Genomic DNA, 16,859 nt, shown 5'->3' with positions numbered 1-16,859 from the left:
AAAAATCACCTGTAAGATGTATAGTAAAATCGTTTTAGTAATTGCAACGTCACAATAAAATATCTGTTGAAATATTTCACTGTCCGGTATAAAACACAATATTTTAACCATCAAAACAATTTTTATTAGAATATAATTACATGATATTTTGTACTAGTAGAGATTTAATTGTAACAAATAGGACGGTGTATTCGGATTACATATTAGATAAGTATAATTTAAGATAAAATATCATTTAAAGTTCGTTAATGAAGTCGTTCGTTGCATGAAGAGGAGCGAGGATATGGAGCGCAAGAGAGAGCATGTAACATGGAAAATACGAGAGAGAGAGAGAGAGAGAGGGGGGAAGAACTCGAACGCAAAAGGCCCGCCAACCACAATAGCAGCCAGGAGCCAACGATCGAGCAAGCTGCTAAGATCGACGAGAGAGCGAGCGATCGATCGAGCGGACATCCCGCGCGCGCGCGCCGCGGAGGCGCCGGCCGCGCGCACACTTGGCACCCTCTCCCGTCCCGCCGCGGCCGCGCGTTTCTCCTGCACGCCACGACCCTTTCCTCGCCCCCCGCGATGCACACCACGTACTTACCACCACCACCGCGCGCTCGATCGACCCCGCGGCCCTCCACCCCTCGCGCCCAGCCGCTCCCTCCCCCCCACCCATACATACGGAGCGCCACCCACCGCAGCGCGCGATCGATCGGTTAATCTGTAGGCTGCTTACCTAGCTAGCTCCGTCCGCCGTCGTCCGCGAGCCACCCACCCACCGGCCGCCCCCGCGCGCGCCCATGGACAGTAAGGACAAGGAGAAGGAGCATGAGCAGACCGCGTCGGGCAGGAACCCCGACGTGAACGACGTCGAGGAGGAGGAGGAGGACGAGGAGGGCAACAAGCGCGCCGTCGTCCTCGGCCCCCAGGTCCCCCTCAAGGAGCAGCTCGAGCTCGACAAGGTACGTAATATAATCCACTGCATTCCTCCATTGTTGTTGATCTGATGCTAATTGAATCTGAACATAATTTTAACTTTTCTGCGAATTGAATGCAGGATGATGAGAGCCTGAGGAGGTGGAAGGAGCAACTCCTCGGGCAGGTTGATACTGAACAGCTTGGAGGTATCTATCTACGCTTGTTTCCAATTCATCATTATATATGCTTCTCGCCTGAATTCGTTGACACATTCTTGATGTGCGATCTGTAACGACATTTTGGGCGTGCGCATGGATATGCAGAGACTGCTGAGCCGGAGGTGAAGGTGCTGAACCTGACCATCCTGTCGCCGGATAGGCCGGACCTTGTACTGCCGATCCCGTTCGTCCCCGACGAGAAGGGCTACGCCTTCGCGCTCAAGGACGGGAGCACTTACAGCTTCCGCTTCAGCTTCATCGTCTCCAACAACATCGTGTCAGGCCTCAAGTACACCAACACTGTCTGGAAGACTGGAGTAAGAGGTGACACACAACGCACGACTTGAACCTGCGTATTTTATTTTGTAGATCAGATAAAATAGCGCTTGAATTTCTAGAAACAACGGCACAAATTGATCGTTCCATTAAATTTCCCATATGATCTTCATGTATGTGCTGCAATCTCTTCATAAATATAACGACGACATGCCATTTTAGATACTGATCTTAGATCATTAGGTCATTTTATTCGAGGATTTTCCTACATTCTTCAGTAAAGAAATATGTTAATTAAGAGAAATTTAATTATGCATTTAAGGTATTCTTTTATCTATGGAACAATGAACTCCAATAATGTCATATGATGTGTCATATATGTGCATTCTGACTTGCAGTTGAGAACCAGAAGGTGATGCTGGGGACATTCAGTCCCCAGCTAGAGCCCTACACATATGAGGGTGAAGAGGAGACCACCCCAGCTGGCATGTTCGCAAGAGGTTCCTATTCTGCTAAACTAAAGGTATTCAAACTCATCAAGTTCAGCTCTGATGTGTTAATCGAGGTAATTACCTTACTAACCATGGCTGTAATTTTTTCTGTTAAATCAGTTTGTTGATGATGATGGCAAATGCTACTTGGAGATGAGTTACTACTTTGAGATTAGGAAGGAGTGGCCAACCATCCAATGATGTGTGGAACTAAAAAAGGGCTTCAGAAACATGTTAGCTGCTAGCTAAGCCAAGTCAGATGCGCTGTTGCTTCTAGAAATGATTCAATGTGTCGTCATCGTTAAACGCCTTTTAATTTGTTTTGAGCTTGTCACACTTTCTTTTTTCTCTTTTTCTTCCTGTTCTTCGGTCGCATAATGTTTATTCAAACCTATATAATCGATTCTCTATATATGGAGACGCGCTGATATATATTTATGTACTACTGAACTCTGTTGTTTACTTGTTTGCCTGAAACACACCAGCTGATCAATTCCTTTGAGCTAATGATTAATTGTCCTAGACATGCACTTTCAGATCGAATTCGTTGCTTAATTCTGAATGTCTCGGTGGTTACAGTGCAGTGGTGGTAGCTGAGTTTTCCTTTGACGAAATGATGAATGATTCTGCCTGTCAAGTCAAGATTTTTGCGTGTGATTTAAGATGGTTTTTGCACCTGGCATTGCTCTCGGCCTCTCACTCTGGTCTGCTACTGAGTATAGGGTAATTAGTGCATTAGGCGCAGGAACGCCGTTTTCTTGAGATGGATGAAAGCAAAGCTTAGGAAGAGTGACATAACAGCTAATGCTCGTTACAGAGAAGCAACGCATCTCTGCTACCTGGAGGCTACTGTACTGCCGGTGGCAAAGCACCGTACGTACAGTATAAACTGAAAGTTGCGTGTCACCTGGTAGGGCTAGCTTCAAGCCTTCTACTACTCCAGTTCTTTTGTTGCAGTATGTGATCCTTGTTCTTTCGTTGCCTTGGATATCAGCCAGTGTATTTCCGCATACGATGAATTAATTAGCAAGATTGCTTTACTCAAGCCGTCAAGCGTCCTTGTGTCCGTGATTGTTTTCCGTACTAATTTGTACTCCCTCAGTTTTATTTTATATTATAAGTTGTTTTGAATTTTTCTTGGTCAAACCATTTTTTAAGTTAGATCAGTATCATATAAAAATTTAGCAATATCTAAAACAATTAATTTTATTGAATTTAACATTGAATATATTTTATATGATTATGATTTTGTTGCTACAAACATTGTAATATATGATAAATTTAGAGTTAAAGATTAATTTTGAAAACCGTGCTAAATTTGACCGTGTCTAATTGAATGCGGGGGAGGGAGTAATATGCTTATTTTGTGTTGGAAATACTACTATATTTGTGTGTGTCTTTATAGGGTAAGTCTGTGGTCTGCTTGCTGCTGCCCTGTTGGGCTTCTTTTGGGCTATGATCTACGGGCCGGATAGGCATAATGAGGATAGCAGGGAAAAAGTATACTTTGACTCCCTCAAGTATGGCCCGAGTATGATTCATGACCTTCAACCACAAAACTGGGTATATGGACTCCAACTATCAAAACCGATACAAACTATATCTTTTGGTGGTTTTGGAAGCGGTTTTGGTTCAAGTGGTGCCTACGTGGCGGTGTTGACCCGGTCTTTGTCCCACGTGTGTCGACGTGTCGCTTATATTGTATTAAAATAAAAAACTAAAAGCAAAAAAATATGTGGGACCTATATGTCATTCACAAATAAATATTATGGGACACGGTGACATATGGACCCCACATGTCATCATATCTCTCATTCCCATCTTCCCCCTTCTCGCTCTCCTTATCGTTACGTCACCCTGCACGGGGACGGCGCTCCCCATTTTCACCTCCGTAGAAGATGAAGTGGCCACGGCGGGGGTCGACGTCGTCAATGCCGAGTCGTCTCTGCTGCCGGTGGAATCGCCGAATGACGGCTTGAGGACGAGCAAGAAGGGACGGCGAGGCCGGAGCCAAGAAAAATAGAGAGGAAAAGTGGCAAGTTGGGCGCGTAAGAGATGCGGAGGGAGGGAATGTTGGTGTGGCAATGGCAAGCAAGGGACGGAGGTCGACGGGGTCACCCACGGTGAGGGAGGCAACAACGGCCTCCACTACCATCACTCCGGAACCCTCCTGTCCACCGCCGACGGTCGTCGCGCCGCTCCAGTCCTCGCTCGCCCTCCCGGCCGCCACTGCCACTCCTGCTCCCGCCCACCGCTGCCAGCGTCTCGTCGCAGAACGGGTACCCCCTTGCTCGTCGCCGCAGGAAGAGGAAGAGGAGGAGGAGGGAGGAGGAAGAGGAAGGAGAGAGAAGAGAGGAGAGGAAGAAGGGAAGGAGGAAGAGGACATGTGTCCCACTTTTTTTTTGTATGAATGATATGTTGGTCCCACATATATTTTTTACTCTAATGCCACATAAGCGACACATGAGACGAAAACCGGGTCAAGACCGCCATATAGGCGCCATGTCAGCCAAAACCGCTTCCAAAACCACTCAAGGATATAGTTTGCATTGGATTTGATAGTTGAAGGAGTCGATATACCCGGTTTTATGGTTGGAGGTCATGAATCATACTCGTGTCATAGTTGAGGGAGTCAAAGTATACTTTTTCCGGATAGCAGCCAAGGTCTGCTAGGATTCTTGGTGGGCTTCGAAACTTGAGTCCTCGGGGCTCAGGCTATAGCCCACGCAGCCTTGAGGCCTCTTTCCTCTCCCGACCCTGACGTGGTTCACTTTGAGTATCGCGGCGCCGCCGTGCTCGCGGTTAACCCAGCCGTCGCAGCTGCAGTCTCCGCCGCCGCCATGGCGGCTCGTGCGCTGCTCTCCCGCCTCCGCTTCGCTCCTCTCAGCCACCACCACCACCGCCACCTCGGCCGCGCTCTCTCCGCCGCCGCCGCCGCCGATCCACCACCCGACGAGTCGCCCCCTCCTCCGCATCCTCCACCGCCACCGACGCCGCCCTCCAACTCGAAGCTCTTCGTCGCCGGTAAAGCCTCTGCTCCCCCGCCTCTGTTTCCTTCCCGCAATCCAATCCCCACTCTGTTCCATGGTTCTCACCTTGTTGCTTTGCTACGCTTTCTCTCTCGCGCGATTGCGTTCGCTGGCGCAGGGTTGTCGTGGTCCGCGGACGAGCGGTCGCTGACGGACGCCTTCTCCTCCTTCGGCACCGTCACCGAAGGTAATCCACGAATCGCGACCATTTGTCACTCGAAACTGTTTCGTTTTAGGCTTTAGAGAATAACCTGTTGAGTGGTGGGCGGTGGTGGATTGGGGGAGGGTTCAGATGGTGTGCGCGGTAGGTGTTCGATGAAACGGCTCGGAGGAGGAAGTGGGTGTTCCGCTCGCGCGCGACCCCGCCAAATGTTCGATGAAATGCCTGTTAGGGATTTGGTCGCATGCTCGGCCGCAATCTACTGGCATGCGAAGAGCGGGTTGTTTGGCGAGGCTGTCAGGCTGTTTGTTGGTATGATGAGGGTGGGGGTGAGCCCCAACTCGTTCACATTGGTTGGTGCTTTAATAGCAGCTGCTGGGATGGGTAACTTGGTGCTTGCTGAGTGCATCCATGGGTGGGCTATGAAGAGCCTGTTGGAATCCAATCCTTTTGTTCGTACCGCATTGCTTGATTCCTATGCGAAATGTGGACGTCCTATGAAGGCCTGGGCATTGTTTGGTGAAATGAGGGATCCTGGTATAGTTACTTGGAATGCATTGATTTCTGGACTAGTGCACAACGATCTGTTTGAGGAAGCATTGCTGGTTTTTAAGAGGTTGCTGTTTTCATTTGGACCAGTTCATAATGTTGTGACTATGATTAGCATTGCTCAGGCTTCTGCTGGTTGTGGTGACCTTGGATTGTGTGAGAGCGCACATGCTTATTCAGTCAAGATTGGGCTTGATTCAGATGTCTCAGTCACAAACTCAATCTTGGGTATGTACTTGAGCTTTGGTAGTCTTGCGATTGGAAGAGAGATTTTCAAAAAGATCGCTGTTAATGATGTTGTTTCTTGCACGATGATGATGGGTTTCCTTCTTGAGGAAGCCCAGGCTATTGAAGTTATACGTATGTTTGTTCAGATGAGGTTGAGTGGCATAGTGCCTGATAGGGTAGCATTGGTTACAGTGGCGCAAGCTTGTGCACATCTGGGTGATGGAAGGATAGGAAAGTTGGTTCATAACGAGATTGTAATCCGTGGGTTCAGTGGTGAGCTTCCTGCAGTTAACTCTTTAATCACAATGTATTCTAAATGTGAGGATTTAAGTTCTGCAAGACTGTTGTTTGATGGTACAATGGAGAAAAGCTTGGTTTCATGGACTGCAATGGTGTCAGCGTATATAGAAAATGGATATTCCCTAGAAGGGATGTATCTCTTTGCGAAGATGAGGCATGAAGGTTCCTTTATGATTGATTCTGTGACACTGGTCACCTTATTGCTTGCTTGCTATGAGGTTGCTAAGTTTGAACTATGTATTCAACTTCATGCATATTGTTACAAATTGGGTTTGTGTCTGTACAAACCTGTTCTTAATACCCTCATTGCAGTTTATGGTAAGTGTGGATATGCGACTTTAGCGCATAAAGTGTTTGATGAGATGATTTCTCGGAATGCTGTCTCATGGAATACTATGATTTTATCCTATGGTGTAAATGGCCAAGGAGAGAAAGCAGTAGCACTTTTCAATGAAATGGAGAAATCTAGCGAGGATCAAGACAGTGTGACTTATTTGAACACATTGCTAGCATGTAGCCACTCTGGACTGGTGGATGATGGGATGCTCGTCTTTAGAAGAATGGTTAATGACAAGGGAATAATTCCATGCCCAGAGCATGTCGGATGCATAGTTGACATGTTGGCAAGAGCTGGCCGCTTGGATGAAGCAGCAGGAGTGGCTAGCTTGACTCACAATAAATTAGGAGCAAATGCTTGGAAGGCTTTGATGGGAGGAGGGCATTTGCATGGTGACATGGAATTTACTAAAGTTGCTGCAGAGAAGGTGCTCACAACGGAATCATTTGATTATGGGCATGTTGTGTTACTTTCTAATGCTTATGCATCATCTGGCAAATATAGAGCTGCTGAATCTGTCAGATCCTGTTATGCAAAACGAATTACAAGGAAAACTTTAGGGCTTAGTTCCATTGAGATAGTGCCATACAGCAGAAGATAGTAGAACAACTCTTACCTAGGGAAGAGAGAAGATACATCAAACAATTAGTATTCACTGTCTGTCTGTCTCAAGCTATTGGAATCTATCTCAGGCATAAGTTGAGTATTCACTTTCAGGTTGCCAAGTCTCCTGTGGAAAAAGTAAAGCATCAAGCATGATTTTTAAATTCAAGTTGATGAAATAGATGATTGCCTTGGACCTTTTTCTTTAAAAGAAAAATATTGCCTTGGTCTATGGAACATGACCAACGATATCACATCTCAACTCACTATTGCTCCAGGAATCTCTAACACGTGAATATGGATTCTAATGGTACTGACACACTAAGGTCTAAGGCAGCTTGTTAAGTGCATACTCATTTTTCATTACTTCCTTTTTTCATTTGTCTTTTTTTTTTTCCTTTTTAAAAGTTGCCTTGGAGTTTTTACGGTGATCCTCCATCTGACCTTATGCCCTCATCTGGATTGTGCATGTTGACTTTCCTACATGCTAGGACAACAACATACTATTGATAGTAAAAAGAATTGGTGATAGAGCCTGTAAATACCAGATGTGGCAGTTTTTTTTTTTTTTAAAAAAAATGAGCAGTATATTGGGTCTGCTGGGTGTGCACCTCTACATATGTGCAAGTATTGCTTTGCAACTTCCATTTCATTTGGCAGCCTGGCAGTCCCTATTAATCAGCCACTTTAAAATTTATCTTGGATGTTTGTTCAAGGATCTAGTAGCGTTGTTCCACTTTTCTGCCTTAAAGGTGTTAACGTTTCATGCTCCCACCAACAGATATAATTCACAAATGTTGACACTCGATAGATAATCATAGAGGAAAGCTATATTTGTTTTATGACATATATATCTACCAAGTACTAACACTTCTCTTCAATCAATGAACATTTGTCTGCTCTGTAAGTCTAAATTATCCCACATATTTGTATAGATGCTGCCATTCATGTCTTTTCATGCGTATGCCCCAGTGTCAATGGCTATTGCTTCTGTTTGAAGCAGGTTCATATGTGGCGTGATTATTTATCACCTATCATATAGTTTTATTCTGAAAGATGACATCTCAATATGCATATGCCATGGAATTATCTGGTGGAGGCATATTGGTGTTTGCCTTTTATAAGATGTGTGTGGCAACATGTGTTTTGCTATTGTTTATTCTATTTACCCCACAAATTGCAATGCTTAATCCCTTCCTTACATATTCATTACGCTGGTATTAGTGAACAGAATTATATGAAGACTATTTGATGATGCAGTGAGAATAATGTATGACAAAAACTCTGGAAGGTCAAGAGGTTTTGGGTTTGTGCACTTCTCAAACGAGTATGAAGCTAAGTGCGCCAAGGATGCTATGGATGGAAAGGTACTGTTTGATGAAGAGAAATGACTAACAGATTGTAATATTAACTGTTTCAGTGAAAAATAAACAGGCAAATAAACATGCTCTTTCTTTTTATTCTACAGGTAATGCTAGGACGACCATTACGGATAAGTTTTGCTCTTGACAAGGTCCGTGGTGCTCCAGTTGTTGTTCCACGACTTTCCACGGTGAGTTTAACGATTGAAATGTTCATTACATTTCTGGAATGAAGATTTTTTTTGGTACCATAAACTCTTTATTCTATATAAACATTTCTGTGATTTTTATTATATATCATTTTAAGCAATCAAATAAGATCTCTCCACCTGGCATGACTTTTTTTAATCAAAAAAAGTTACTTATATTAGACATTAAGTATATGAAGGATCACCCACACTGTGTGAGAATGTGAGATTACTGACAGCAATAGTTCAAAGATGACACAACCTGGCAATTTGTTTCACCTATTAATAGAGCTCACTTTTTTCTTATTACCTGATAAATGGCTAGTTACTGCAAATCATGTTCGTAAAAGCATCTATAAGAATTTCAAATATTGCACATTAAAGGCTCTAATAGAAAAAGGTGGTGTATGACCTGTGCTTACTTGTCGCATAACCATTATGGACTTGTTTAAGTTTCATAAGCTATCACTCACACTCCATTACTTCGAATACAACAGGACAGGCCATTTAAACTCTTTATTCATGTTTGCTAGATAACATGTCACCCCCTTGCTATGGTACACTTGTTTTTGTCACATCCATAAGATGACATAGAGGTCTGTTTGATGTTACAAACATTAGAGTCTCTTCTAAAGTTCTAATTCGAAATTGGAATTTCAATATGTCACCATGTCCAAAAGTATATTCCTTGTGCCAGATCAATTAGACTGGCAGTTGCACTATTCATTTGCTAGGTGCATCTGTGTCAATGTCGATCTCTGTGGCTTCTTCTTCCTTGGTAGGTACTTTGATGGATTCTTCAGAATGGAGTGACATTACCTTATATTGGTAGAAGTGTGAGCATATAAGAAAATAAATAAGGTTCAGGACTCCCATAAGGGCAATAAAATAGAAGTAATAGTCGAGTTTGCCAAGATTAATGTTGTCTGTTAACCAGCTTGAGTGACCATCTCTGGTCGTGACCTTTCTCATGATGTTTGCCAGAGCAGTACTCAGGTAGTTTGCTCCAGCTATAGTACAGAAGAACAGAGATCCTGCTAGGGTTTGCATGTTCTCTGGAAACTGCTTATTGTAGAATTCTATTTGTCCAACTGCATTGAAGGCCTCAGCAATACCCATTAAAACAAGTTGGGGTGCAAGCCACAAGACTGACATAGGCGATCTTCCTCCATTCGACAAGGCTGAGTTCCTCCTCTTACGTTCAACAAGTCCTGCTACCACCATTGAAATGGGAGAAATGGCCAATCCTATACCTTGTCTCTGTAGAAGTGTAATACCACTTTCCACTCCAGTGAATCGTCTAGCTATTGGTACTAAAATCCGGTCATAAATGGGGATGAATAGAGTTAGGGCAATAAGGGATATGGATACAACAGAGCCTGCTGGGATTTCAAAGTGCGTCCCAAAGTGACAGTCCATTGTAAATGTTTGCAAGATTATATAGGTGAATTGCTGAGCCAATGCGACAAAGCATAAGACTCCAGAAATACAAACCGGCACAATTCTTATTAAGCATTTGACCTCCTCTATTTGTTGGACGTTGCAAAGCTCCCAAGAGTTTCTTGCAGAACCATCAACATTTATATCATCACCCATTACAATCGCACCCTTGTTCAGAAACCTGAGGATGAGTAACATGCATCAAACTATGATGGCATCTAGCATATAATTCTTTGAAAGGGTCAGTATTTTGTTTGATATGACCAGCATGTTTCTTCTTAACTCCATTTAAGCATGTGGTGCATTCTATGCATTTACTAGAGGAAAAAGGGTGTATATTTACCAACAAATATGAATTTCTGCATTTTCTTGCCCAGCACATAGATAGCAATATAGCATCTATCAGTAAATATCATGCATATCATAACTCGTGCAAGTTATGATATGCATGATCTATATGAGTTTAATATTCAACTGTATAAAAGGTATCTGAGTCTTTCAACTTGGTAAGAGGTAATGAATAAAAATCACTAAATTCAACAACCTGATTAATTATTTGGTGTTGCTTTGCTTTGAAAACTCAATGTTTTGGCAATAAAATAGAACAATGTCAAGAACTTATGTTTTTCAAATTTCGTTTTTTTCCACGTGTACATGTATACATGCAACATCATAATTTTCAAATGTGCCTCGGGATTGATGCAGATATAAATTTCAAGAAAACCAACCCATCTCCGATTCATTGTAATGTTCTTGCAAAAACTCCTGAAGCACACTATACGCGTAAAAGTGTGTGCACATATACATATGACAATGCATTTCTCACTTCTCAGTTTGTTGGATGTTCTAATACTTTCACTATGACTAGTCATTGTTTTAGTTTTTCCTCCACTTTAAGTTGATTACATCTCTAGCTACATTAGTTCCAATTCTGTTCATCTTTAGTGGTAACAGATGTTTACCTGAACTGGGAAGTAAGTGGCAATCTGAATACGCGGTTGCCCTTGGAAGGAGGGTTGTAGAGTATCAATCCTTGTTGGTTTATATCATGAGGACAAGGAAGCTTGAGATTTCTCTTTTTAAATGAAGCCACTAAAACCTGGGCAATTCCAGCAAATATGCTTCCCTCTGGTTGTACATGGACGTACAGGTTGGTACCCAGAAATAACATGATAATGGCGAGAAACATGAGTAATGTGGGTATGCCAAATCCTATTGGCCAGCTGACATTGTTCTGGATGTAGATGATGACAGTCATAGATAACACAAGGGCAGCAGTACTTGTTCCATAGTACCAATTATAATAGCTGTTTAGTCCCTTTCGACCTTCTTCGTCGGTCTTATCAAACTGGTCTACTCCAAAGGGCAAGCTGCAAGGCCGGATCGCTCCTCCACCGATGATTAGAAAGCCTAGAGAAAGGTATAGCTCACTTAGCTGGAGTGTTGATGGACTGTTGCAGCCTCCGCCTAGTCGGGTTTTTTCATGGCAGATCGGTGGCTTGAGAGCTGGAAGTGATGCAGACAAAGTCATTCCCAGCATCCCCTGTTATTTAGCAAATAAATAAATTAAAATGAGTTCATGTTGATGAACTACACTCCTGGGAAGAGCTTAAATCAACAAAAATGTTGGATGTGCACTATATATCAGTTTCTTGCATCAGTTGGGGCTTATTGCACATTCTTCGTTTCTAATGAAAAAAAAAAGCATTAAGCTATTGCTGTTCTTTTTATTCGTTGGGTGAAGCCTTATTTGACAATGACAAGTGACCTTGCATTTCTTTCTGCTGCCAAGCAGGTGAAATGAAAGTACTAAGAGAGATGGTTTGGTCATCATATGGACATACCAGGAGGCTGGCGAAGCATCCATAGGCTAGTGTTTTGAACCTTCCCAAGTAGGCGTCGGAGATGAAGGCGCCTAGCAATGGCGCAAAGTTAAGCGTACCGAAGAAGATGTTGGTAATATTAGCTGCCTCAATTTGCCCAATGTTGAAGCGCTTCACAAGATAGACCGTCAAATTTGCTACCACTCCAATTGTCGCAACCTTTTCAAATGTCTCAGTTGCTGCATAGATACAGTCAGAAAAGGGCATCCATTCAGTACATTATAATGAGCATTTTGATTTGATCCGCTTGAAGTACAACATAATTCATTCGTGAATCCCTTTTTGCTTTGATTTGAGGCAGGGTGTATCCCTGTGCAGGGATCACCGGGTTAGAGCACCCATGTTGTCATGTCTAAGTTTAGACAAAGAAGCCAAGCCAAGCCAGACCAAATCAACATATACATATACTTGGTCTAGGCTCAGAGTCTGAAAATACTCTTATATTGAATGGATATTAGTATATGATTTACGGTAGTCATGTAGAAGTATTAATGAGATGATTCACGAATACGAGTGATTAAAAGAGTCTTCCGTACGTGCTAATCGAATACGAATACCATGTACATATACATCTATGATCTATATATATGGCCCTTCTCAGGATGCAATATATTTTCTATATTATCAAAGGAAATGAATTGATCTTTCACATGAAACTATCTATAAAAAGGGGACTTTGGGCATGTTCAAATTGTAGCCAAAATAAACCTTGCCAGTTAATATTGCCACAATTTTGATAAGATTTCTTATGTATTTACTAAATTTGGCAATAAACTAAACGTAGATATTATTTTTTACCAAAAAATAATATGGTTGAAAATGGCATCAATCTAAACAACCCCTTCATATGTGTAGGTAGGTGTGTGTGTGTATACATACGTGTATTTGAGCGTTGTGTCTATCTTGTTATATTCAAGCCTACGGTGTAGCCGTGCAGCATTTGAGAGGTCTAAGGCTGCGTTCGTTTCTTGGCTTGGGAACTCATTCCCTTCACACGTAAAACGAAGTGGTCCATTAGTGTGTGATTAATTAAGTATTAGTTATTTTTTTTCAAAATAATAGATCAATATGATTTTTTTAAGTAACTTTTGTATGGAAACTTTTGTAAAAACGCACCGTTTGAAAAGCGTGCGCACGAAATATGAGAGGGGGAGTTGGGAATCCCTGGAGACGAACGCAGCCTAAGTAACATCAGTGACGGCAGAGGTATTAGGTCTAGTAACATCAGCGACGGAGCTAAAAATCATTAAAGAGTGAACTTAAACTAGTGAGTTGCTTTTTTTTTTTTCTTAAAGTTACATGGTGGTTTAAGATAATTTAACCATAATTCTGAAGACAAGTCTAAGGCTCAAGCCCTAACTACTCTAGGCCTGCCTTCGCCCCTTTAGGGCCCCTTTGATTTGGAGGAAAAACATAGAAATTTTAGAAGATTTCAATTCTATAGGAAAATTTTCTATAAAGCCATTTGAAACAAAAGATTAAATCCTATCCAATTCTGTGAAGTTCCTATGGAATGCACAATCCTATAGAGATTTTAGAAGAAATTTAGCATGAGTTTTAACCTCTTGATAATTTTTCTTTGAGTTTATCTCTCTCATCCAATTCATGCGGTTCAATCAAACGGTAATTCATGTGTTTTTTTTAGTTCTGCAATCCTCTGTTTTACACTTACATACCTTTTTAAAATCCTGCGTTTTTCCTATTCTTATGTTTTCTCAATCCTACGATTCAAGGGGCCCTTAACATACTATACGGGTCGCAAAACGTAGAAAGAAATCACTGGAACGGGAGCCTCACCTATGATGAACGGCATGCACTTCCAACCTTGCGGCTTCTTCCCCCTCTTGCCTGCCACAACTTCACCACCGACGACACCCCCGTTCTCAACGGCGCCGATCTCCATCTCCGTCTCCAAAGCCTACCCTCGCTACCACAGCAACCACCACCACCACCACCGCGCGGAACGGCGGAGGCCAACCAAAACACCGGCGAAAAACCTCGCTCTCCGCCCGCCGGTGCGCGCGCCAGCCAGCCAGCACCAGCGGCGCCGCGCGTATGTGAAAGTAGGCGAAGTGGTACATCACGCTACACTGCACATATATGCGTGCGTGCGTGCGTGGGTGCGTGACGGCGTAGGAGTCTTGTGACGCTAGAGCTATCGGGTGCACCACGCGTTGTGAAGCGCCGCGGAGCGGACGGGACGGTTTTTTTTGGGTCGGCGTGATGCGATTGCTCCCGTGTGTTTATTGCGAAACGGACACATATGCGTCCGTCCGCCGAAACAGTGAGCACGTCACAGCGGCTGGGCTGGCGGACGGGCGGTTGGGTTTCCGCGGCCTTTGAGGCGGCATGACGCGTCGGCGTGTCTCATCCTGAAGATACACGTAGGTTTGGATGGAGACAGTCCATGGCGGCATCTGATGCATTTTGGTCATGTTGATTGTGTGCGCGCGGTACTGACAGTCCAGTCCACATTCTCCCGTGAATGAATGAAGAAAGTTTGGTTCTTAGTGAAAAAAAATTATCGTGGAAATTAAACATGGAAGCTGATGAGTACTCCCTCCGTCCCAGTATATAAGAAACTAAAATCGGATGGGATATTTCCTATCCCTATCTAGATTCGTAGTACTAGGATGTCCAGATTCATAGTAATAGAAAATATTTTATCCGGTTCTAGGTTCTTAGAGCATCCCCAACAGCTTCTCTATCTAGTCATCCATCCGATATTTGGAGTATGGAGGAGAAAAATAGTGCTCCAGCAGAGTCACCATCACATACTCTATTTTTGGAGGTTCTCCAAACCTAGCTCTTCCCATGCTAAATATGGAGGTTCTCTCTCCTCACTCCATCTTCAACTACCCACTTCCCAAGAATTTTTTTTAAGTGGTGAAAGGTGAGAAGGATGGGAGTAAAAATGTGTGGTAGTTGAAAAATATTAATAAAATATAGGATGTTGGTATATTTAGAATGTAATATGGATGATCTGCTGAAGTTAAAAGTTATATAGAGTGGGAATTTTTTTGGATGGCCATCCAAATGGGAGTATGGAGGATGAAATTTAGATGAGCTGCTGGGGATGCTCTTATATATTGGGACGGAGGGAGTATGTTGCAAATAATGGGCCGTGACTATCTTGGACCCACAAATTTTGTGGATGATCTCCTTTGTAGCCCATGAAGCCTTTGCACAGTTTATTGGGCCCATAACCAGTACTGGGCCTCGATCAAAGGTCGCCCATTAGACCCTGTATTTCCATGTATTATTAACCCCATGACCTAATTCTTTAATAATCATAAGAGGCATTTCCGGCCGGGACGTCCCGAAAGCTAAGACAACGCATCCATCATGCCGCGTGTTCGTACTTAACGTGCCCATGCATCCAGCAGCCGGCACCCAATCAAGCTCATGATTAACTAAAACACGTCCAAAAGTTAAAGCCTTTCTAAGAACCCCATAAAACTAAACCTTTTCTTAGACCAACTAATCCTTCTTTCTGTAGCCGCTAGCTAACAATCTAAACTAATGCTATCAACTCCGGCTCAGGTGGAGGGGCCTGCACTTACTAGTACGTACGTGACCGATAATAATCATAGAGTGACAAAGTGTACCATCTGTTTGTCCTAATCCCAAATATCCCAATCCTTTCCCTTTCCTTTCGGTCTCTGTTGCACAGAATCGGGAACCGGTTGGTGAGACGTAACCAAACGTGGGTCCAGCCGGTGCCGTTTGATGACTTGGCCTCCAGGCTCCAAGTGACCGTAATTATGGCATGTTAATTCGGTTTAGTTAGTAAGCTTATTAGCCAATAAATTAACGAATTTGGTGTAAATATAGTGCCACATTTCTGACTTGACTCAATCATTTTTTAAATATGTGATTGCTAGTGTTTCTCTCTCAATCCTATCTTCCAAGTTGGTAATTATTTACTTTTATCATTATTCTCTTATATAACTTACAGTATAAGTGTTGTACTTCCCACATTTCATATTATAAGACTTTCTAACATTGTTCGTATTCATATATATATATATATATATATATATATGTTAACATCCATAAGTTATTTACATTGTAAATGTATGTTATTTACAATATAAATAACTTACTTAGTATAAGTTTTGAAGTGTAAATGTATGTTATTTACATTGTAACAAGATTTTAACTTTTTTTAATATGATACCATAAATATAGCTAGTCCCATAAATACATAAATAAATTCAAAAAGCGAAAATAACAAATAGTTAGAAAAGTTATATCTAATAATACTGATGTACAAGGTTAACTTTGGCGAAATCTACTTTTGTAAGCGCATCACAGAAATATCCTATACCACCATTAGCAAAGAACGGGTCTTGTTGGGCATCAGGGAAGAAGAGAGCGTGGAGCGGAGCGCGCCACCGCGCCGCGCGGCCGGCGACGGCGATGGGTGCATGGCCCATCCGTTGTCCTGGTGACCTGATCCCTGCATTGCAATCTTGCATTCGACTACTCTATATCTGTTCTTTAAAAAAAAAAATTAAAACTGAATGTGATATATAGTAGTACAACGAATCTGAATAGAAGTATGTCTATAATTCGTTGCACTAGAATATATGATAGTTTTAGGTTTGTTTTTTTTTAACGGATGAAGTATACTCTCTCCGTTTAGAAAAAGACTCATCCAACCTATGAACTTGATATATATGTGTGTTCAGATTCGTAGCTAGTAGTATTTTTTTTAGGATGGAGTGGTGCTGTAGTAGGTCATGTGCAGTGGTTTGTTTTTCGCCGCCCGAATCATTCGCGCCATCTGGGCTCCGCCTCGGCGCGACACGATCATTTCCCAGCGCACACACCCGGCCCGGTACGTCCCCGTCCTTGCCATCGCCGTTAAATCTTAATCCGCCAGCACTA

At 42.8% G+C, this 16,859-nt stretch overlaps 3 protein-coding genes across 3 annotated transcripts; 2 read left to right on the top strand and 1 right to left on the bottom strand.

Moving 5' to 3' along the window:
- Nucleotides 1–632: 632 nt before the first annotated feature.
- On the top strand, nt 633–2,428 carry LOC127756021 (rho GDP-dissociation inhibitor 1-like). The gene is made up of 5 exons (XM_052281568.1): nt 633–947; nt 1,043–1,109; nt 1,227–1,445; nt 1,796–1,920; nt 2,009–2,428. Exons 1-5 carry the CDS (start codon nt 786–788, stop codon nt 2,087–2,089), a joined length of 654 nt encoding a protein of 217 aa, XP_052137528.1. The 5' UTR covers nt 633–785; the 3' UTR covers nt 2,090–2,428.
- Nucleotides 2,429–4,640: 2,212 nt separating this feature from the next.
- Nucleotides 4,641–12,600, top strand: LOC127769245 (glycine-rich RNA-binding protein 4, mitochondrial-like). Its single transcript, XM_052294820.1, has 5 exons — nt 4,641–4,912; nt 5,036–5,104; nt 8,355–8,461; nt 8,563–8,646; nt 11,879–12,600. The coding sequence occupies exons 1-5, from the start codon at nt 4,729–4,731 to the stop codon at nt 11,885–11,887; spliced, it is 453 nt and encodes a 150-aa protein (XP_052150780.1). The 5' UTR covers nt 4,641–4,728; the 3' UTR covers nt 11,888–12,600.
- On the bottom strand, nt 9,127–14,038 carry LOC127768755 (protein NRT1/ PTR FAMILY 2.13-like). Its single transcript, XM_052294430.1, has 4 exons — nt 13,764–14,038; nt 11,928–12,145; nt 11,046–11,626; nt 9,127–10,264 (listed from the first exon to the last, which is right to left on the bottom strand). Exons 1-4 carry the CDS (start codon nt 13,867–13,869, stop codon nt 9,367–9,369), a joined length of 1,803 nt encoding a protein of 600 aa, XP_052150390.1. The 5' UTR covers nt 13,870–14,038; the 3' UTR covers nt 9,127–9,366.
- Nucleotides 14,039–16,859: the final 2,821 nt, after the last annotated feature.

This window comes from Oryza glaberrima, chromosome 1, assembly GCF_000147395.1.
Source record: "Oryza glaberrima chromosome 1, OglaRS2, whole genome shotgun sequence".
Taxonomy (NCBI): domain Eukaryota; kingdom Viridiplantae; phylum Streptophyta; class Magnoliopsida; order Poales; family Poaceae; genus Oryza; species Oryza glaberrima.
This window is presented reverse-complemented; position numbering and strand designations above follow the sequence as displayed.

Bases quoted from the DNA above. Each gene is read 5' to 3' on its own strand.
- LOC127769245 (XM_052294820.1), top strand. From the start codon at position 4,729: ATGGCGGCTCGTGCGCTGCTCTCCCGCCTCCGCTTCGCTCCTCTCAGC. The intron at 5,105-8,354 runs GTAATCCACGAA...TTGATGATGCAG, and splicing joins CTTCGGCACCGTCACCGAAG to TGAGAATAATGTATGACAAA. The intron at 8,462-8,562 runs GTACTGTTTGAT...TTTATTCTACAG, and splicing joins AGGATGCTATGGATGGAAAG to GTAATGCTAGGACGACCATT.
- LOC127756021 (XM_052281568.1), top strand. From the start codon at position 786: ATGGACAGTAAGGACAAGGAGAAGGAGCATGAGCAGACCGCGTCGGGC. The intron at 1,110-1,226 runs GTATCTATCTAC...ATGGATATGCAG, and splicing joins TGATACTGAACAGCTTGGAG to AGACTGCTGAGCCGGAGGTG. The intron at 1,446-1,795 runs GTGACACACAAC...TCTGACTTGCAG, and splicing joins CTGGAAGACTGGAGTAAGAG to TTGAGAACCAGAAGGTGATG.
- LOC127768755 (XM_052294430.1), bottom strand. From the start codon at position 13,869: ATGGAGATCGGCGCCGTTGAGAACGGGGGTGTCGTCGGTGGTGAAGTT. The intron at 12,146-13,763 runs GTGAGGCTCCCG...GTATCTATGCAG, and splicing joins GTGCATGCCGTTCATCATAG to CAACTGAGACATTTGAAAAG. The intron at 10,265-11,045 runs GTAAACATCTGT...ACTCATCCTCAG, and splicing joins CCACTTACTTCCCAGTTCAG to GTTTCTGAACAAGGGTGCGA.